The following is a 22,341-nucleotide window of genomic DNA, read 5'->3' on the forward strand; positions in this document are numbered from 1 at the left end:
AAGATCGTGAAAAGCAAGGGGAAAAGAAATCAAGACAAATTGGACATCAACATTGTGTGTGACAAAGGGAAAGAGGAAGAGAGAAGACAGGGAGGGAAAGGGAGAGGGAGAGAGAATACAGAGGGAGAGAAAGAAGACAGGGAGGGAAGGAGGGAGGAGAGAGAGGGGGAGAAAGAAGACAGGGAGGGAAGGAGGAAGGGAGGAGAGGGAGGAGAGAGAGGGGGAGAAAGAAGACAGGGAGGGAAGAAGAGAGGGCGAGAGAGGGAGGAGAGAGAGAAGAGAGAGGGGGAGAAAGAAGACAGGGAAAGAGAGGTGGAGGGGGGAAAGAGGGGAAGGGGATCTATCCCTTACCACCAGCAAGCCCCACTGCAGGCTGCTGTGCTCACAAGGCAGGCAGACCTGCTGCTTCAGTAAAATCAGTGTTATGTATTTCAGAAAAGAACCTTGCCAGTGCTTTAAAATATGACTGTTCTTTTGTAGTCATAATTCTAGATTTTTTTTGGGGGGGGGTGGCAGGGAGGGGACCAGACCTGTGATTTCACTGACATCCCCCCCAAGAGGAAACTCCTCAATGCATGTCTACACCTGCTGCACAATTTAGGTTCTTAGTGATCTGACTGGGGCTCTGAGAGTTTAAGTGAGCTGCCCAGGGTCAAGAACCTGCTTCTGTGTCAGAGGTAGGATTTGAACCCACATTTTCCTGACCTTAAGTCAACTCCCTCTCCAGCCATACCATCTCTCTTTCATAATTACTGACCTTTGGTTTTTTCTTGTTGAAAGGATGATGAGACAAAACACAGAAAAGACAGACATCATAAAATAACCTTTATGCAGGATTATTAGATCTGTTTACATGTTTAAAAAAAAAAAGGACCTCGTTAACAGATTTAGATTTCACATAAATTACAGATTGGCTCTTTAAAAAAAATACTATCATTCAGTTCCATGTCAAGTCCTTTTGAATTTTTTTTTCTTTTTGAAGGCACAGTGCATGTTATACGCCCAAGCCTGAAGAAGTGGTTGAGATGAGTGTGGATCTGCTGGGCACCCTGGTAGAAACAACTATAATAACAAGCTTATTCTGCAGAAACCAAGCATAGCATCATTCTGGGAAAATGGGGCTTGTGGGGATCTGAATGTGAAGCTGAGAAGAAAACAATACATTTAGGCCAATGACCCAGAAGGGCTCTTGGGTGACCAAGAGGGAGAATAAGATGGTGACCTTGCCTCATGCTGCTGACTCAAAGTGTCAATCACACATATTTACATCATAATTGGAACCCAACTGCCTCTAAAGGCCTAGTAAGCTTCAAACTCTATTTCTGCCAAGATGGGAACGGGCCAAGCCAGCATCCTGAAGTTCAGGCAGTGGGCTAGTTATTGCTGGAGATGCGAGATGAGTGTTGAGGGAGGGGGTCCTGGCAACTAGAGGACCCCACCCATCCTTAGGCTGGCATCAACCAATTAAGGACCCTAATCACCAAATCAAAGAGGTGCTTCAACTAAAAGAAATCGGAGGCCCAAAGACAAAAGGAGAGGTCAACAAAACGGAAGTCACTGCTAAAATTGAATTTTGGTAAAGAACATTAAAGCAAAACTTTGAAGTTTCAGTTGCCTGGCTGTTGCTGGTAGATGTAATACTGGGGTTTCAGAGAGCCTCTTAATACAAGGCAGGGTCAGACCTAGTGGTTCAAGTGCATTTCTAGTGGGCCGAGAGAGGAAACTGGGGACCTTTAAAACTGAGGCTGGCTATCAGAGTCAGCTCCTAAAAGCCTGCTCTGGATCACCTGGGACTCTCTGATGACAGCCTAGGAACACAGAAGTTCTGGAAAGATCTTTTATTCATTTTTGTCACGTCACAATCAACTTCATTTAGTGTACCCTCTTTCAGCTGAGCACCCCCCAACCCTACTCCCAGGCCAACACCCCCAACCGGCCACATATTTCCCATCTGGATAGATGAGGAGGTACCAGGCAGAATTCCTTCCAACCGGAGCAACAAGCATCCCACACTTACCCTGGCAAGTCACATTCTCCTGCAAAATTCAGCAAGAGGGCAGTGTCTTTCCCTGAACTTAATCAAGTCAGTCCACCTCACTGGACCAAAGGACCCAATAAAAGCATTTTCACACAAAAGCGGACAATTTCACTGTTACCTAATAGGTCAAATTGTCTTTTATTAAGGAGCAGGGATACAAAACCGACTCACCAGGCCTTGGGAGTCAAGGCACAAGTTGAATCTGAGCAACATTTCTCAATACTGACTCCTCAGGATAGGAGGCTCCTGGGATAGAGCCCAGAGAGGGGCGACTTCCCTCTTCTCTCTGGCCCCAGGACATGGGCAGCTGGGCCTAATATGGCTAATTTGGTTCCACAAACAGAGACATGAAAGAAGGCTGAGAACCCTTCGGGTCAGTAGTCACATGTCCAGGACACTCACAAGAATTGAGGACACAAGCTGGGGACACCGAGGTTCTGGAGTCCACTGGTATTCTTAGAAACTCCTCCTTTTAAGACAGAAAGGTTCTATTTTTCCTACCTAACTCAAAAGGTAGAGCAGAACTTGGTTTTTCTTTCAAAAATTAAAAAAAAAATGATCCAAAGAACTCAATGACTCCCTCTTCCCACTCCCCTGTCCATGCTCAACTTGTCCCCCAACAGCTGGCAGATGAAAGCTGAAGGTAAGCTTCTGGCGGGCAGGCCTGGGCTGTCTCATTTTTGTCTTTCTATCCCCAGCACCTAGAACAGTTCCTGGCATATAGCAGGTGCCCCATACATTCCTGGTTAATTCAACTGAAAAACAAAACGTTTGAGGAAGGAGAGATTCTTAAACGACCTTCTGACAGAAAGCATTACTCTTGGCAAGTGAACACTGATGCATCTCTCATCTCAGGCCAATGGCATTTCCTTCCCACTTGCACTGCCCCAAGTGGAACCTGCCACTCAAGTTAAAATGAAGCTGAATCCAAAAAAAAAATTTTTTTTCAATCTTTTTTTTTTTGTGAGGCAATCGGGGTTAAATGACTTGTCCAGGGTCACAGAGCTAGGAAGTGTCAAGTGTCTGAAGCTGGATTTGAACTTAGGACCTCTTGACTCCAAGGCCGGAGCCCTAACCACTGCGCCACCTAACTGCCCCTCAAAAGTTGTTTTTGTTGGTTACTTGATAAAGCACTTTGAAAATGAGGATGAAATGAGTCTAGTAACCAAAGAAATGTTAAGTTATTATTAAAGGGGAAGGGATAAAGACTAGTAAACTACTAATAACCATTACTTTGGCACCCCACGAGCTCGTCTTCCGGAGAGGCCTTCTCAGTCCAAGCCTGCCAGAAGAACAACTTAATTCTGAACCAGCCCAATTTAAAATTGACCCTCATCAGCTTCACTGGCACAAAGGCAAATCCTACTTCACCAAGTCTCTGGATTGCATTCTACCCAAGCCGTGCTGAATGTTACTGGCTGGCCCTGACTCACTCAGAGGAAAGGCTCTAGGATGGAGGACTGATGTATGGATGCTCACTACAATCACAAGGGACCCTCGATCTGCCTTTAGGATACTGAAAGGTTATCTGATATTCTCATTGTCCCATGACTGCAACCCACACTTTTGCCCAATCTGTGACCATGATATTCAACATGATAAAGTTCAAGCTATTCCTGTCTTCTGACCAGCTGGAGAAAGAACAACTTTCTCACCCAATACTGCTCGCTTGATGGGCAATGGCCATATTTAAAGACCCCGCCTCCCCAACTAGAACTGCTAGAGTTAAATAAGAGAGAAGCCATCAAGGGAGCTGCTGGGATGAGCAGCTCATGTGTCAGCAAGGGCCTGAGTCTGTGACATCAGTCACGCTTTGCAAGGAGGAGGAGGAACATTCAGCAGCTCACAGCAGGATGCCGTCAATGCTGCTTGGGCTGAGGAATAATGATAAGTGGGGGGTGGGGTGCTGTGGGTTTAAACATGGGTTAAAAATGCGCAAAAGAGGAGGCCCCTCCTCAACACTTCCAGATGCCGTCCACAGAATGCAAACCAGCAAACAGGCTGGATGGACCAGATGAAGCAACATGGCTAACACGGCATAGCAAAGGTCTCGGTTTGGGGAAACGTTAACAAGCCAAGCATCCTCCTGGTGACGAGCCCAAGCTCCACAGGCAACCACAGCAGAGTACCTATGGGTTTGTCTTTAGCTAGGTTCAAGGCAGGCAAACTGAGTCATACACTGTTAAACCTCCTCCTCCTTTTCTCTCTTCTGAAAGCCTCGTTAAGACCTTCCACTATGAGGCCTACTGGTTTCTCCCTGAAAACCGGAATAATTAAGCTTTGTGAAATCTAATGAGAGAGGTAGTAAGATCCCATTTTGGAGTTTAGCATGACAGCTCCCAATTAGTTTTAGGATAGAGAGACAAGCCCCAGGAAGCCTTTTCTTTTTTATCTTAAAACTCAATTTAGCCTCTATTCCATGTAAGTAATAAAAGGAAACTCCAGTTACTTGATAAACTGGAAGAAGGAAAAAAAAATCTCAGAAGGTTGAAAGAAACCTAGAACTTTAAAGCTTCATACCACTGATGCTGATAGCTATCCCTGCAGGTCCTGTTTTGGGGGAGGGAAGTGGGGGCCTTGTTAATAAGGGGCAGAAGCTAAAGCCACTAGCAAATACCCGGAATGCAAAGGCAACATCTACCAGTCAGCTGGATGCTGCCATTAAGTGAGCCAAACAGCTGGGTTTTGCTGGGGGAAAAAAAAAGTGTGGGGGGGGAACGACATGTCTTGGCCCTCCTCTGATGCATAAATAGAAAGAGATCCAAAAAAAAGAGGAAAAAACAAAAGATGAGAGTACATCGAAGGAGGACCAGATCTTTCGTATTCATGGAGGTTACACATTTTTTTCAGCCAGTTAACTTTCCTAACAGCTTTCTGAAGATGCAGGACAGATGGTCGCCTGCCCGCCTGCACAAACACAGAATCTCCCAGAAGCAGGGAGCCCTCCTCCTGCTCAGGACATAGGCGGGGACAGATGGCGGGCGGCTCAGTGTTTGCTGGAATACAGTGTCTCCTCTTCCGTGTCTGTTTCATCCTGGAATTCGTGGCTTAAGAGGGACTTCTTGGAGCCCGTGGACATCAACCGGATTTCGTCCTCATAGTCGTCGTGATGCTGCCGGAGCCGATGGAAGCCGTCCTTGTGTCTGTTGGACTTGATGGAACAGACACACCAGATGATGCAAGCTGTCAGAACCAGCGCTGACATGGTGGCACCTGCCGGGGAGAAACGAACACTGAAATGTCCTCTACGTCTGAGCACACCCAGGCGGGAGGGGAAGAGTCAGAGGGCCTAAATTCACAGGCTGACTCGGCCATTTAACTACCTGGGTGACCTGGGGCAACTTTGCTCACCCATAAAATGGCACTTGGCATACAAGGCCACCTCTCAAAGCGAGTTTTCCGTGTTCTTGTTCTGGACCAGCTGGAAGGGCTTTGCCCTAATTCAAGGGTTCTTGACCTACTTTGTGTCCCAGACCCTGCCTTTGGCAGTCTAGGGAAGCCCCGGGACCCTTTCTCAGAAGCATGTTTTTAAATCCATCCTATAAAATAACTGTCGAAACGTATTTTTAAAAAACAAGGTCAGAGACTCCAGGTTAAGACCCCACCCCCAAACCTGCTGCTATTCAAATGCCTCTTGGGAGCCAGTGACATCTGACTATGGACCCAATACTATAAATAGCAGGTCCCTGTCCTAAGGATGCTGGCTTGCTGAGAGCAATAGGGACCTTTCACAGGTTCACCTGAGCACAGATCTGGAGCTGGAAGGAACCTTAGAAGCCAAGGAATACAACCCCATCATTTGACAGAGGAAGAAACTGAGGCCCAGAAGTGAAGTGATTTGTCTAGAATCACGAAGCCAATGGGGGTCTGAGGCAAGATTTGAACTCGGGGCTTCTGGACACCAAGTCTAGCACTCTATTCACTGAGCCACCTAGCTGCATACTTCAGGGGGCAGAAGACCTGAGTTCAAATCCAGTCACAGACACTTACTGGCTCTGTGACCCTGGACAAGTCACTTAACTCCCATTTGCCTCAGTCTCCTCAACTGTAAAATAAGGATAAAAAGAACACCTACCTCTCGGGACTGTTGTGAGGATCAAATGAGATGATATTTGTAAAGAGGTTAGCACGGTCCCCGGTGTGTAGTGAGAGCTGTACAAATGCCGGTTCCCTCCCTCAGGAGGTCACTAATCTTAAATCGAAAGTTGAAGGGGAACAAGGGAAAAGGAGCAGGGGCTGTCTGCTCTAGCCTAAGGGCACCCGCTCACCCCACTGCGTCAATGGCCCGCAAGAAGACTGCGAGGGAGGGAGGCCTCACCTGCTACGGTCACCACAAGCTCCCTGGGCAAGCCAAAGATCCGGTTGTCTGTGTCAAAGACGATGACCACTGAACTGGCCGCATCATGGTGCACAAAGACCTGGAAAGGCAAAGCTCATGGCGTCAGAGAGGTCTGCTTATAACGGTAAAGGCAATAAGATGGTGGTAGATGGTGGGTCCCACAATGGGGACAGTGGCTGAATAAATAAACGAAAGGGCAGAAAAGCGGCTCTCCTTTGTCTTGGGTCCTGCTGGGGCCGCCCCCACTAAGGCTGCCTTCCATCACTTCTGCACCTTATAGATACCTATTTACTTGCATGTTGTTTTCCCCATTAAAGTATAAGTTCCTTGAAGGCAGGAGCTATTCGTGTACCCTCTTCGTAGATGCCTGGCGCATCTGACAGCTGGCTGAATGATCATGGGTTGATCTCTCGGTGGCAAAGTCATGGGAAGACATAGATATGCTTCAGGTGGAATGGGCAGGCAGGAAGGTGTGGCAAGATGATATCTAGAGACAGCTAATAAGGTTCCTGCCATGCAAGATGGGTTTTCTTTCCCCTTAAAAGGCAATGAAGCCATCCCCGAGACTTAATTGGCCTAGGGAACTAAGACTCCTATCACTGATGTAGTCCAAAGCATGGGGTGCTGGGGGAGTCATCAGGTTAGACGCATGCTTCTGAGCAGGCACCCCAGCACGGTAAATGGGAAGGCAAGGGAACTGCAGCCAGCTGAACCGATGGCCTATCACTGGTCAATATCCTTTCCGTGCTTCGGCTCAGCAAATTCTTTTATGAAATGCTGGGTGGCCCACACATGTCTCATTTCATTCTAATCCCAAGCCTGAACTCCTGGACTGGCTCGAGGTAGAACAAGATGGGCTATGTATCACTGGAAGGCTCTCCCAAACTGACGAGGTCACATATTCATATCAGTTGAACATTTGAAAATATTAATGTAACAGAAAAAGAATAATGAATGTGAAGAATGTTTTTGAAAAAGAAGGGGACGACTTTTTTGATGGATGTGAAGTCAGAGGACCTGGATTTGAATCCCATCCTCCACCTTTGTGACCTTGGGCAAGTCATTTCCCTTCCTCTGGGCCTGAGTTTCCTCATCCATAAAATGAAGGGAGCAGGACTAGACGGCCGCTGAGGTCCCTCCCACCTCTAGATCTGGGATCCCACGACTGTGCGTTGCTTACGTCTCTCACCTGGGAATGCTGCTGCTGGTAGCCATCAGCTATGGCGTTGATGTTATGGAAGCCAGGGGCTAACAGCACGTGGAAATAGCCACCCTCTTTCGTGTGCACCTTAATGCCCTCGTTGAGAATGATGACTGCCTTCGAGACTGGTTTTCCACTCTTGTCCTGGACAATTCCATGGACGCCCTTGTGAACCTGGACAGAGAAAGCCGAATCGGTGGTCTGCCATTTCGATTTGCTTTTCAAATTCAGGCCCCATCTGCTAAAGGAATATTATCATGCAGCCAGAAAGGCTGAGCTCGAAGAATTCAGAACAACATGGGAAGACTGACATGAACTGAGACGGGGCGAAGCAAATAGAGCGAGGAGGACAAGAGACACCATGACAGTGTCAATGAAGAGATCACTAAAAGGAGACTGAACACTGACTTAAGTGGAAAACTGAAAATGGTCCCAGGGAATAGATAATTGCACGTACCATCCCTTTCTCTCAGAAGAGGAGCGGGGGCTACCAGGGTACATGGTAGAGGCTGTTTTTGCTTAACCATCTTTTCTTTGTGATGGGAGGAGATGACATTGACATTAAAACAAAAACCATCATTAAGACTTAATTTTTAAAAACAGGAGGTATAGTAGAAAGAAAACTGGTTCTACAGTGAGAGGGTCTGGACCTAATTCCCATCTCGGATACTTTGGACCTGTGTGACCTTGGGCAAGTCATATTTCTTCATTGCACCCATTTCTTCATATATAAAATGAGGAAGGGGGGAGATGGAGTAGATGGCTTCAGAAATCCCTTCAAACTATATATCTCTCAATCTCAGTTCGTCGTCCCAAGCCTAGATCTATGCTCTAGAGTCTACGAAAGGACCTCGGCCGCCATTTCCTCACAGATCGCCTCTGAGGTCTCTTTTAGCTCCAGAGATTGCTAGGCCTCAGTTTCCTCATCTGTAAAATGGGGGATTTGGACAAGACAGCCTCCAAAGCACCCTTCCAGCTCAGGAGCTGTGAGCCTAAGAGATAAGGGCCTTTGTTAGAGAATTTCATGCATTTCAGGGTTAAGAGCTCAAGATAAGTAATCTCCTCCCTGTGAAATCTGGCCTTGTCTCCAGTGCTTCATGGTTTGAGGGATGGAGGTGGGGAAGGAAGAACCAATCCTCTCCTCTTGAGCAGAAGTAGGAGCAATGGATGGGCTCTTCAGGGAGACCAAGTTTCAGGCTTAATACAAGAAAGATCTTCCTGACAATGGCAGCAGTCTCCAAGCTGAATGGCCCACCTCTAGAGAGGGTGGGCAAGCTAGGCCCCTCACCCACGGAGTCACTCACATCTCCAAGGAGAGGCTGGACAACCACGGACAGGGAATGTGGTCCTGTCCAGGTTGGCCAACAGGCCAACTGAGCCGCCATGCTGCCACGGGCGTCTACTTCCAGAGGTAAGTCTCACCTCCACTAGCATGCTGAGAAGGGATTTCTTGTTCTCTGCCCACAAGGCAGGGAGTTGTCCGGCACTGGGGAAGTAACAGCAGCTGGTGTACACAGTGATCTCCGGACAGTGACCATACGTGACACTGTAATCCTGGAAAAGAAAGTCAAGACGTAAAAAATCAGGATCCAGGAAGGTTGTCTGTGTCAGGAAGGAGGAGGAGGTTTTGGGGATGGAAGATGCCGCTGGATAAGAAAAACAATAAGAATTATAAGATCTTTCTGGGAATATAAAGCATCCTTTATAAATAGAAGCCTTCTCTGACAAGGGACTCATTTCCAAGATACATAAGGAACGGATCCAAATTTATAAGAAAAAGAGCCATTCCCCAGTTGAGAAATGGTCAAAACATATGAGCAGGCAGTTTTCTATGAAAGAAATGCAAGCCATCAACAACCATATGAAAAATGTTCCAACTTGCTACTAGAGAAATGCAAATTAAAGCATATCTAAGGCTCTACCTCATACCCATCAGATTAGCAAAAATGGCAAAAAAAAAAAGAAAAAGAAAAAGAAAAAAAAGAAAAAAGAAAAAAATGACCCATGTTGGCATATGTTGGAAGGGCTTTAGCAAAGCAGGTATGCTGACACACTAGTAGGGCTGGGAATCACTAGTCCAGCCCAAAGCAAAAGGAGAAGGACTCAAGTGCACAAAAATATCTACAGCACCTCTTTTTGGAGTGGCATAGAACTGGAAACTGAAGGCTGAACAAATAATGATACCCGAGTGTGTTGTGGAAGAGCACTGCACCATAAGAAATGACCAAAGGGATGGCTTCAGAAAAACCTGGGAAGACTCATATGAACTGAAGCAGAGTGAAGTGAGCAGAGCCAGGGGAACAATTTAGATAATAACTACAACACTGTAAAGACAATTTTGAATGGCTTGAGAACTCTGATTAATGCCATGACCAAGCACGGTTCCAGAGGACTAATAAAGCCTGCTTACCCCCTACCAACAAGAAGGGCACAACAAAACATACGTTTTTGGATGTGGCCAACGGGGGACTTTGCTTTCATGATGATGCATATTTGCTACAAACATTTTGTTTTTCTTATTTTTTTAATGGGGGTGGGGAGAGAAGAGGGAGAGAAAATAAATGTTGTGGATTTTTTAAAAAGTCAACCAACAACAATACCGATCTGAGGCTGCAATGGACCCTGCCTGGGAGGGGATCTCAGACAGAAAGGACACAGATGTAGCAAAATGGCCACAGCCACACTCTTTGTGATTGTAAAATGCCAGGAACAAATCACGTGCTCAGTAACTGAGGGAACGGCCAAACGCACTGGCATATGACTCTTAACACACTACTGCGTCAGAAGAAAAAACTGGAAGGCTTTAGGGGAGACAAGATAGAAAGGCAGCCTCAGAGTCAGGGAAATCTGCCTCTTGACATATTCTGGCTCTGTGGCTTGGGCAAAGCCATTAACCTCTCAGCTCCTAAGACACTCCCTAAGACTCTTAGGGGCAGGTGCTGACTTGAATCGGGAGAGTTACCTTACTAAGAGTTTCATACACCAATGAAATCCCTTGTCTGTACCCCCAGACCACCCAAACTGTTTAAACTATCTAGGGCAGGGTAGAAGGGATGGGTCTGTCTGTTGAGAAATCAATGTTTTGAAATGAAATGTATTGGTTAAAGAGACAGAGAAACAGAGAGAGCCAGAGACAGAGCCAGAGACAGAGAGAGACAGAAAGGGAGAGGAGGGAGGGAGGAAGCACGTACCTTCATGCTGCCCATGTGTCCATGCCATTCGGCCCCACGAATCACTCCTCCTGGAATGTTCTCATCTGTAAAAACATCCAGAAATACGAGGCCAGGGATAAGCTGAGCATGCCATGCTGTTGAAGCCCTAGACACGGCGATGGGGCCCCCTGATGTTCCAGACTAGCTCAGCTACTGGCCACCAACGACATCACAATCAGAACCACTGCCACTGGACTGACGCTAATGGACAATGTGGTACAGGGGAAAGGGGACAAAATTGGGAGTCAGCGGCCCTGGGTTCAACTCCTGGTTCTCCAATGTCCTACGTGTGTGAGACATCTTGGGTACCTCACTTCCCTCTTTGGCCTCAGTTTACTCATCTAGAAAATGAAGGGATTTGGATGAGATGACGACTGAGGCCCCTCCAGCTCTAGACAAAAGGATCCTATGACCCATCTGGGACCCAGTTTCCTCTTTTGTAAAATAACCTCTAAGGTCCCTACAAGACCTAATAATTCTATGACCCTAGAACCAGAGCCATAACTGGACATTTTAGCCTGTTAACACAAGCCCTTAAATCAACAAATTCAGTCGTGATCAGGAATTAAAGGGTTCATAGGTACATGTTACTGCTAAGATGTATACTCTTTCTTACAGGTACTTCATATATCATATTTTAACTAACAGTTTATTACTTATAATTTATTTACATTTACTTCACATTATAATGTCAAGTCATGAATTTAACATGTAACATAAACATGTATTTAATAGATAATACATAAACACAAAAACTATAAATTTTATTTTTATATGCTCATATTTGCTACTTTTCTCAACTAATTAATGTTCAGTGATTTCTACCTACTAAAGGAAGCCACATATTAAATTTGTGGATGCTCTAAATTCTTCCAGTTGTCCCACCGTAGCTTTAGCTCTGACTATAAGAACTCAATCATCCAGTGGCAAAGGACACAGTCTGACGGTGGCTGGTAGGCAGCCTTGTATAATGAATAGACTGTTGGACTGGTGATGAGGGAGATCTGGATTTGAATCCTGCTCTGGATACTTCCTGGCTATGTGACCCTGGTCTAAACTCAGCTTCCTCCTCTGGTAAAATCAGGGGGTTGGAATCAAGTCCCTTCTAGCTTTAAACCTACGACTTTTAATGCAGGAAGATATGGTACATCCTATTCTCCTACGTCTTCCTCCCAGAGGTGGAGACCACTAAAGGGGATGCCAGGCAGCAACAAGAAGGCCCAAGATGCCGGCTGTCACTGATGAGTCAGTGCGGTGGCGGGCACTACCAAGGGAGCAACGGCACCAGACGCTCTCCAAGGCTCATGCCAACTCTCCAACTCTATACATCTGTGAAGCCCTAGACGTCGTCAGCTGGTCAGGCAGGTATGGAAGGGACCTTCTAGCTGGAGCCCAACGCCCCAGTGGAGTAACTGTCTGCGTAGTTAAGTTTTGTGAAATAAGAGAGGGAGGGACAGCGATACCAACCAGTACGTACCTGACTTATTTGGGCAGCTGGGCTGCCCCATGTGCATAGACGGGTGATTATTGGCGTAGAGAGATGCCAAATGCCGCAGAGTCTCTTTGTTTTCCACTACAAAAGTAAAAGTTCCCAAGTCAGTGGAGGGAAGGGTCCACAGGAAGATGGCTTTGAACTTCCAACTTCCATCACTAGATAAGAAATTAACTTACTTCTCCATATGAAATCAGAGTCTGTCTCATTACCTAATTAGATAAACGTTGATTAAGCACCACCCCTGGGCCAGATGTAAAGCTAACCTATTCAACCAGAGGCTGATGACCTTGAGTTCACCAAATTTGGTGACGCTCACATGTTGGTTGCCATGTTAAATATGAAAGCTATTTTCCTACAGACAGGATGCTAGAGGATGAGTGGTGTGTAGGACAGGACTGGAAGTCATAAGGTCTAGGCCTACTCTTCTACTAACTTGCAACTCAGCCTCTGTACCTGGAATTTCACTTTCTGTAAAATGGGGACAATACTTGTACAACTAGGGCTCACTCACAGGGTGGTCATGAGGAAAGGGACATATAAATAGGAGATATTTTAAATTTCTATTCATTTCTGGATGGGAGACAATAAGGGATGGTGGAAGAATGTGGGCTCTGAAGTGAGAGGGACCCAAGGCAGGGCATGTAGATGGAGAACAGCTCCCTATGAGCTCCATGGCCACAGTGGGCTAAGAGCCATGCTGGGGAATCCAGATGTCCAACTGCATATAGAAAATTTTAGACAAAGAGTTGGCCTGGCACTAAGAGGAGCCTGCCCAGCCATCTATGGGCAAGGCCATGGGGTAACCAAGAGTGCTGAAATCACAGAATTAATTTTCTGAGGACCAGGAAACATAACTCCAGTTATGCCATAAGCAAGTGAGCGGCCAGGGTGGCAAAGCCTGACCTTTGGGTCAGGCGACCCTTGTCCACACCCACATGCTGTGAGCTGGGGTCATACCAGTCACAGTGATTTTCAGGGGCTCACATCTGGGGTTCAGATCCAGCCTCTGACACTACCTGTATGACCCTGTGGAAGGGCCTCTCAAGTCTTTTCAGCTACAGTTCTACAGATCTCTGAACCCCTTGACTCCCCAGGCTCCTCCCCTCTAAATGGCAGAACTGACCTCTGAAACATGTTCTAGCTCTAAACCTATGATTCAGTCTTATAAACAGATCACCTCCCTTCCCCAACAAACATCCATCATACCAGACTGAAAAAGAAAAGAACTCAGCAAAACCGACCCACACATGGACCAGACTGGACAGTGTAAGCAGTAAACAGAGAGGATAAGACTGGGCCCTCAGGAAGACCTGAGTTCAAATCCGGCCTCAGACACTAGCTATGTGACCCTGGGCAAATCACTTCACATGGTTTATTTCAGTTTCCTCATCTGTCAAATGGAGATTATAAAAGCATCTATCTCCCAGTGTTGATGATGTAGCCTTAAAGCGCTACATAAATGCTGTTATTACTTTTGTCATTATTATTAACAATGTTCCATACCCATATTATTAACAACATTCCACACTCATAATGTCTCACTTCTGCAAGGAAGGTTTGGCGAGCTAATATTATTAATTACTACATCATCTGGCAACCATTCAGCAAAGGTTGACTGTGTTGTGCACAGAGTTAACACCACCAAATTCACTGGCATTCAGCAGCGGTTTGAATCAGGAATAGGTCTAGAAGCTAGAAGGGGCCTCAGAGGGAGGATGGTGTGGTATCTGGAGAATGAGGAAGACCTGGGTACAAGTCTTGCCTCTGATACAAACTGGCTGTGTGGCTCTGAGTAAGATACTTATCATCTCAGGGTTCTAGGCCATTCTCTAAGACTACATGTTGCAGAGAATGTACAAACCATCACCAGAAAAGAGCACTCCCTCATCTGGGAGTTCCCCATACTAATGAAATCACAGGTTCGGGAGGGAAAAAAAAAACAGATAGCACTAATTCACATGATTGTGATCCTTTTATGAATAACTGGATTTTAAAAGAGGTTGTTTGTTAACCCAAAGTAAATTTCTAGTTAGTAGATCTTTGGGTAGTGTGAAGAAGATCCTGTGGGACAGAGGGGACTCCTGCCTGAATGTCAGGAAGTGGAGGGTCCCTTCCCCTCTTCAAAGCTAACCCCCATATGGAAATCTATCTTACCCTACAGGAAAATAAGAGGGGAAGAGGACAAGAGAACAGGGGGTTGATAAGAGGGGAGAGCATGGGGGAGGGGATAATCAGAAGCAAACACTTCTGAGGAGGGACAGGGTCAAAAGAGAGAATAGAATAAATGGGGGGCAGGATAGGATGAAGGGAAGTATACTTAGTTTTTCACAACATGACTACTATGGAAGTTTTGCATGACTACACATCTGTAACCTGTATCAAGGTGCTTGCCTTTTCAATGAGGGTAGGTGGGGAGGGAGGAAGGGAGAAAATCTGTAACCCAAAGTTTTAAAAACATATGTTAAAAATAAAAAAATTAAAAAAAAAAAGCTAAACCCCAAATGTTCTTCTAGAATTCTGAGACTCTAACTCCTACTGATTCTATCCCTTCTCTCACAAGCCCTAGCCCGGGTTCTGATGCCTTCCTGGAAGCTGGGCACTCATTCCTGGCTGCGATGGCTTTCCTTCCTCCCTCACCTGGTTTCAGACCAGCCCAGAGGGTTTGGCTTCTGGAAGCTGGGCTGGGAGGGGAGGGGCTGCATCATCAGCACAGCTGATCCCTCCCCTGCGTCGCTAAGGAAACTGTTCAGGTGCCACGCAGGCTTCAGAGTTTGTTTCCCAAGCACTAAAATTATCAGCTTGGTGATTACCTGACTGACCCAAAAAGTGAAGAATGGCTTCACCTACGAGAACCTCGCACGTACAGGACGGCAGAGGCCCCAGGAAGGGCGATCTGACCAGGGACTGCACCGAGGGACGCCGAGAGGGCTTGCAGGAGTACAGAGAGAGTAATTCCTCTGCCCTCGGCCCTGGTCAGACCATACGTGGAAGGCTCTGAACACGTCTAAGGAGGTTAAGAAGGCCAGTGAGGTGGACAACCAGGAAGGTAAAGAGCCGTGAGATCAGCAACAGCAACTGGGGAAGAGAAGAAAGGGGGTGATGGGAAAGGCTGTCACGTGGAAGAAAGAATGGGCTCATCCTGTTGAGCCCCAGAGGCCAGAGGCAGGAACAGCGGGGGAAGTTCTATGTAAGCATGTGCCTCCTGTCCCCCTGAGAGCTGGGCCAAGGTGTGTGGGGCTGCCCTGGCAGGCAGTGGGGTCTCCTCTCTCACCAGAGGCCCTCGAGCAGGGGCTGGAGGGCCATTTGTCCAGAATTTTGTACAAAGTCAGTCTTGTTCAGGTGCCAGAGACACCAGAAGGCTCCCAAGGCCTCTGACCCCGATTCAAACCACGGAGGAAAGCCGCTGATCGCCTGCCCGGTCCCACTGAGATCATGCACAGAGGGTGAAGGCAGAGGTACCTGTCTGCACGGGCTTGTCGTAGGGGTAGGTGACCAGCACGGAGCCCCCATCCAGAGCCACGGACAGACTGAAGTCCTGCTTCTGGATCAAGTTTTCCATGATGGCTTTGGTCTCGGGCTGGGAGGCATTACCTGGAAAGGAAGAGGGTCAAGCGTGAGCTGCCAGATTCTGGGCTGATTCATTCACTCACTGAGCACTTATTAAACACCTATCTGACAAGCATCATGCTAGGCACTGTGGATATCCAGACGAAACTGAAAGTAAGCACTGCCCTCACGGAGCTTATGTTCTATCAGGGAAAACAACATATATACAAGTACGTAAAAAGAGAAAACAAAGAGAGTAATTACAAAGTAATACGGGGCCCTCATAACTTGAGGAAGCAGCAAAGGTCCAATGCAGGAGGTGAGGTCAGAGCTAAGCCTCAAAGGCAGGGATTCTAAGAGGTGGTGGTGAAGAGAGGGCACTCCTGGCAGGGGGAATAAATAGTCAATGCAAAGACATAGAGGTGGGAGATGTTCCAGAGAACCTGAAAGGCTAAGTAAGGTAATTTGGCTAGAATGTAAAAGAGTATGTGAAAATAAAAAAGTCTGATAAATCTGGAAAGGTGGGATGTTAACAGTGTGGTGGTGCATGCCTGTAATTCCTGCCAATGGGGAGGCTCAGGAGGGGAGACTGATTGAATTACCAAGCTCTGAGCTATAGGAAGCCTAAAGGTGATTGGGTGTCCAAGGCCAGCACCAAAGTTGTGAGCCCGTAGGAGCAGGGGGCCAGCCCAGGTGGTAAATGGGCCAAGTCAAAGCATCTATGCTGTTTAGCAGTGAGAAAGAACGAAGGAAGGAGGGAGGGAAGGAGGGAGGGAGGGAAGGAAGGAAGGAAGGAAGGAAGGAAGAAAGGAAGGAAGGAGGGAGTGAGGGAAGGAGGGAAGGAGGGAGGGAAGGAAGGAAGGAAGGAGGGAGGGAAGGAAGGAAGGAAGGAAGGAAGGAAGGAAGGAGGGAGGGAGGGAAGGAAGGAGGGAGGGGGGGAAGGAAAGAAGGAAGGAAGGAAGGAAGGAGGGAGGGAGGGAAGGAAGGAGGGAGGGGGGGAAGGAAGAGAGGGAGGGAGGAAAGGAAGGAAAGAAGGAAGGAGGAAGAATGGACATTTTGTTGGACATGGCCTGATCACTGGATTTGCTTGATCACACATGGAGGACTTTGGCTTTCTTGCTTTCTCAATGGGAGATGAGTGGATGTAGGAGGGAGAGAAAGTGGGTTTTCATTAGAAAAAAAGATTAATTTTTTCAAAATGGTGTCAGAAGATCTGGGTTCAAATCCTGACTCTGCCTTTGTGTCCTCAGGCAATTCACTCCACCTATCTGGGTTTCAGCTTCCAGGAATATTAAAACAAGACAGCTGAATCAGAATCTAGCATGACTCTAAAGGTCCCTCCCATCACTAAATGACATCTTAGGAACCTCTCAAAGCCTCAGTTGCCCCATCTGTAAAGTGAGAATAATACTCCCTGCAGCACCTCAAATGAGGCGATATATTCAGATATTCACAACTTTAAAGCGCTACATGAGCCAGCCACATTACTGCTTATCGTTATTATTCAACCCTAACTGCCTTCTCAGGAAGACAAGAGTGTGGGCCACCAGTGCCCAGGAAGCTCCTCCCCACCCCGCCAGCCAACGTCCATGCTCACTTGTGAAGTCTGTGTCCAGGTCTCTGCCGTGCGCGTTGGTGCGCCCCGTCAGCGAGGTGCAGGCCTTCTCTTGCGCTCTCTCCCGCCCATCTGGATTTAGAGAAGGCACAATCACAATTCTAGTCCTGTCAATCAACTAAAACACAAACAAACACAGGGAGTCTGTTAGTTCTCCTTGTGGCCAGTACACACATGCACCCCTCTCCCCCACTCCCCCCCCCACCCTCTCCCTTCCCCTGGAAAAGAGGGCTCTAGCGATTTCTCCTGGTTTCAAGAAGGATTTTTGTGATTCTTGCCCTGGCTCTCAAGTCAGAGGACCTGAGTTCAAAACCTGCCTCTGATGTTTACCGCTGTGTGACCTTGCACAAATCACTTACTCCCTCTGGACCTCAGTTTCCCCATCTGTAAAATAAGGCAGGGCCCAAAATGCCCTTCCCAACTCTAAATCTCTGATCCTGTGGTTATTCTGTACATATGTCCATGTGCGGGGAAGGGGGCTCTTTTTACTTTTGTCTTCACAGCCTCAGGACTTAGCACGATGCCTACGCTTCTCATCACTTCTACACTGTAGGATGAGTTAGAAAGCCAGGGTCTACACTGTGTGTCCCAAAAGTCTTAGTGAGATTTTTGGCATCATAGCTTGGGTGAGGAAAGCTGTTAAAGCTGAAAACCACACTAAGATTTAAAATATTTAAAGTTTATTAAATATCACAATTTATACATAATAAATTTATTTTAAAAATTTCCCCATAAACTGATAATATTAAATTTGTAAAATGTATTTAAAATACTGGGTAGCATCCTTCCAAAGACTAAAATTATCACATGTTCAAACAATGACATTTACAAGATGTGAAAACCGGTGCCTTGACATCTCCTGATCACTGGCTTAAACCCCAGAGGCCACCTCGACCAACCCCTTATTTTACAGATGGTGAAACTGAGGCCTAGAGCAGTTAAGTGACTTTAAAATCCTACTTCTAGAACTAGAAGGAACCTTGGAGACCATCTGACCCAACCCCTTACTTTTTACAGATAAGGAAACTGAGGCCCAGAGAAGGGCAGGGAAACTGAAGAAAGCCCACATCTTACTTTGGTAACAGCTGGGTTCCTCTTGTAGTTCAGGCAGAGGAATTCCGCCAGGGCCAGGAGCAGCTCTGTGCCGACGGGGGCGTTCCCATGGATCCCGGCTACGAAGCGAATCTTGGGCTCCTCAGGCTCAGACATGTTAGGCTTATTGGAGATTTCAAGGGACCAGATCTGACGAAATTCAGCACTCTGACCCAAACTTTTAAAAGCCAGAAGAAAAAAAAGTCAATCATGTGCATTACTTAGACTAATTACTTTCAACAAAAGTCAAAAAGGAAAGCCTTCTGAAATTCACTCAGGATCGTGATATTCCATCAGCAGATGCCCCCCCCAAAAGGAACCCCCTACCTCTACCACCCTAGCAAGAAGCTGTCTGACAGTATAGAAATGAGCCAAAGAGAATGGAAGCCCTCTGAGGGCAGGGACTGCTTCGTTTCTGTCTTGTTCTCTCTGGCACCATCTATGGTGCCCAGGCTTCCCTAGTATGGCGAGCTATGAGGAAAGTATCTCTCACAGTGCAGATCAGCATCCTAATGGGACACCAAGACACGGCAACTTGTCCAAAAGACATTAACCAGGATTTCCCAGGTCTGAAGTCAGGCTGCTATCTACTATACCAGGAGTTCTTCAACACACTGGTGTCAGGAGCTCGTTACATTCTCCCTTGCCCTGCTTCAATACATTTATTATTTATTTTTAATTTGAGTTTCTAATTCCTTCCCTCCCTCCAGTTTCTCCTTCATCCACTGAGAAGGTGAGAAATACCTCTTTACATTCTTAAAAATTATTGAGGATTATATCTATTGATACCTATATCACAGAAATTAAAACATCTTATTGTTATTATTTAGAAAACAGTTGTGAGCTCATGGACCCTCAAAAGGCTCTTGGGGACTCCCTGGGCCATATTTTAAGAACCACTGGGCTGCATCACGCTCCTTCTCACTTCAGATACTATTCTTCTCATCTTATACATGAGGAAATTGAGGTTCAAGGGGGGGAAAAGATCTGCCCAGTTTCTGTTAGAACCCAGGTCTTCCTGACTCCAAGGTCTTCTCTCTCTCTGTCTCTCTCCACACAGTAGGTGCTTAGTAAGTACTTGGAGAGCATCGCTGAAAGAACCACCAAGCACCGTTCTAGTCAGCTTGAGGAGGACATTCTGGGGCAAGTTCCCAAGGGGACTGAAAAGCCAACTGCAAGGAGCTCCTCACTTGGTGAGATTGGTGATGTGGGGATAGTTCATGACGAGTCCCCGCAGGAACTCTGACAGGTCCTTGTAGGAGTGGTAGCGATACAGGGCCAGATTGGGAGAAGAGCTGAGCATGAGGCGCTCCAGGCCATTCTCAGCGGAGAGGTCTTTGATTAAGGTCTCAAATTCCTTGGTTGTCGGGTCGCTCGTGCCACTGTCCGCCATGATCTCCTTCATCTTGGACTTATTCCTGGAATCTGACGAGGATCGCACGAGTGTGAAATTAACCTGGACCGCCCCTTCATCCTTCACGGTCACGTTCTTTGTGATGGGGTTGTACCTATGACCAATGGTGGAGAAAAAGATTTTTACAAAGGGGGAATGAAATAAAATGGTAGCCCTGTCTTCTATTTGGATGTCATCCACATTTCCTAATGTAGACCTCCTCTCCAACCAGAAGGAATGCTAAGAGATGAGACTGCATCTATGGTGTTACTGGGTCAAAGGGAACTCCCAGGAGAGGAGATTCCTTCTACCAATGCAGGTCAGCACCTTCTCAAAGGACTTAGAGGGAGCAATGAGAGCGGATGGCATCACACAGACAGGATGCGTCAGAGGTGAGACTAGAACCCCGGTCTTCCTGGCCTTGAGGCCAGCTCTCAATGACTACTTTATTTTACTAGATACAACACCAAGCATTAATCCAATTTACTGAACTTTCTTTAGTAATGTCACATTTAATGTTGATGAATTTCAATAACACATCTTTCAGACCATCTCTCAATGCTCCCCTCGCCCGCCCCTACCTCATCTAAGTTCTTTGCCCATAAGCAGTAAAGATTAACGCACAAAACACTAGAAGATGGTCAAGAGGCTTCCACGTCTAAGGGAGAGGGTGAGACTGAAAGAAGGAAAGGAAATGAAACTGAGCACGATGTGATTCTAATATGATAATAAGCTCTACCAAATCACAGAGCAGAGAAAATGCATCTTCCTCCCTTCTTCGCAGAGATAGGGGCCTCTGGGTGTGCACCACCCCATATTCTGTGAGTCCTCGCTGACGGGTTGGCTAGTTTTATGAACTTTCTCTTTGTAATGCTTTGTTACTTGGGTTGGCTGGGGAGGAGAGGAGTCAGAAACTGGTGATACCAAGACAAAAGGTATCAACAGACATTAAAATATTGAAAAAAAAACCAACAAGGGTAAGGTATGGTCAGGAAAAGGGGGGCAGCCACAGGGAAAATAGTCAGCTGGAAGAGCTTTTCCAGCATTTATTAAAGTTTATCAATTTATCATTTAATTTAATCATTATTAAAATATGATTTAATATTACATTTATTAATAACATTACTATTTATTCATTATTAATACCTTTAATATACATTATTATTTATTATTATTTATTCATTTAAAATGAATGCTAAAATAAATAAATAATGCATTAAAAAATAAAATAACTTTTAAACAAAAAAATAATAAAAGCATTGTACTCCCTTTGCCACTAGAGGGGAGTCAAGCCCACAGTATGGTTGCTTCCTTCCTAGGACTCCAACAGAAAGAGCTCTCTGCAGCCTCCCTCATTAAGGGAGGTTAAGGAAGCTAATCATTCTGACCCACCTCTGTGTCTCATGCCTGGAACGCAATCTCTCTTCATTTCCCATCTCTCAAGAATCCCCAGATCCCCTCAAAGCTCAGTTCAAATGCTGCCTTCAACATGAGGCCCTTCCTGATCCCTTTGCCCCCCAGCTCCTGGGGCCCTCCTCTCCCCATTACCTTTTCTTTATCGGGTATATATTTTGCATACACAAGATGTTTCCCAAGTCTTAGGGCAGTTTTAAGCTATTAAAGCTTATTAAAGCTGGGGATACAAAGACAAAACTAAAAGAGCCCCTGCCCTCTAGGGCTTGACCTTCTAATGTGATGGACAGCACATATGTGTATATACACAGACACACACCTACACACACACACACACACACATACACACACACATGCAAATACACATTCATACAAGGTACCCACACAGAATTGGACAGAATACGTGTGTGTGTATATATAAACACATATCCATATAGGGTAGCCCCCAAAACTCAGTATACAGCATTGTGAATATACACACATATGCACATACATATATAATACATACATGCACATACACACATACATATATATATACATGCTGTCTGCCAATCAGAAGGGCAGGCAGGGACTCCTCTGTATTCCCAGAGCCCAACACAGTGCCTGGCACACAGTAGGCACTTTATAAATTCTTGTCAATCAACTGACCCCCCCCCATTTTCCCATCGTCCAGCCCCTCACTCACCCTCGGGCTGAAGCTGTGATTTTGTAAGTTCCAGGAACCAAGAGGCGCCAGTAATCCCCACTTTTGTAAGAGGTGACGGGATGGTTGATGTCAGCCACACTGATGGTGGCGTTTAAGATGCCGCGTCCATCTGTGGCGTCCAGTACAAATCCTCTGATGCCGCGATGGACCTGCACAGAGCCCACCAGTTAGAACCAGCAGGCCCTTCTAGAGCCAATGATGATGGAGCTTCATGGGCTCCCCTGCTTTCCAGGATTCTCAGAGAAGCTGTGGTCTAATCACCTTTGACCTAACCATTCTGTCATTCATTAA

The 22,341-nt window shown here is 46.4% G+C and overlaps 1 protein-coding gene across 1 annotated transcript in view; it reads right to left on the reverse strand.

Moving 5' to 3' along the window:
* Positions 1–2,144: 2,144 nt before the first annotated feature.
* The window catches only part of CPD (carboxypeptidase D), a 70,079-nt gene continuing 49,882 nt past the window's right edge, over positions 2,145–22,341 (reverse strand). Inside the window, exons 11-21 of the mRNA XM_020963196.2 lie at positions 22,030–22,199; positions 19,729–20,046; positions 18,521–18,716; positions 17,429–17,564; positions 15,745–15,876; positions 12,268–12,363; positions 10,770–10,834; positions 9,001–9,132; positions 7,567–7,752; positions 6,357–6,456; positions 2,145–5,251 (exon numbers count right to left, since the gene is read on the reverse strand). Of these exons, the coding sequence (XP_020818855.2) occupies positions 5,025–5,251; positions 6,357–6,456; positions 7,567–7,752; positions 9,001–9,132; positions 10,770–10,834; positions 12,268–12,363; positions 15,745–15,876; positions 17,429–17,564; positions 18,521–18,716; positions 19,729–20,046; positions 22,030–22,199 (1,758 nt within the window). The 3' untranslated portion in view covers positions 2,145–5,024. The remainder of the gene's footprint in view (positions 5,252–6,356; positions 6,457–7,566; positions 7,753–9,000; positions 9,133–10,769; positions 10,835–12,267; positions 12,364–15,744; positions 15,877–17,428; positions 17,565–18,520; positions 18,717–19,728; positions 20,047–22,029; positions 22,200–22,341) is intronic.

Source organism: Phascolarctos cinereus, unplaced genomic scaffold (assembly GCF_003287225.1).
Source record: "Phascolarctos cinereus isolate Bilbo 61053 unplaced genomic scaffold, phaCin_HiC Scaffold_5;HRSCAF=322, whole genome shotgun sequence".
Taxonomy (NCBI): Eukaryota; Metazoa; Chordata; class Mammalia; order Diprotodontia; family Phascolarctidae; genus Phascolarctos; species Phascolarctos cinereus.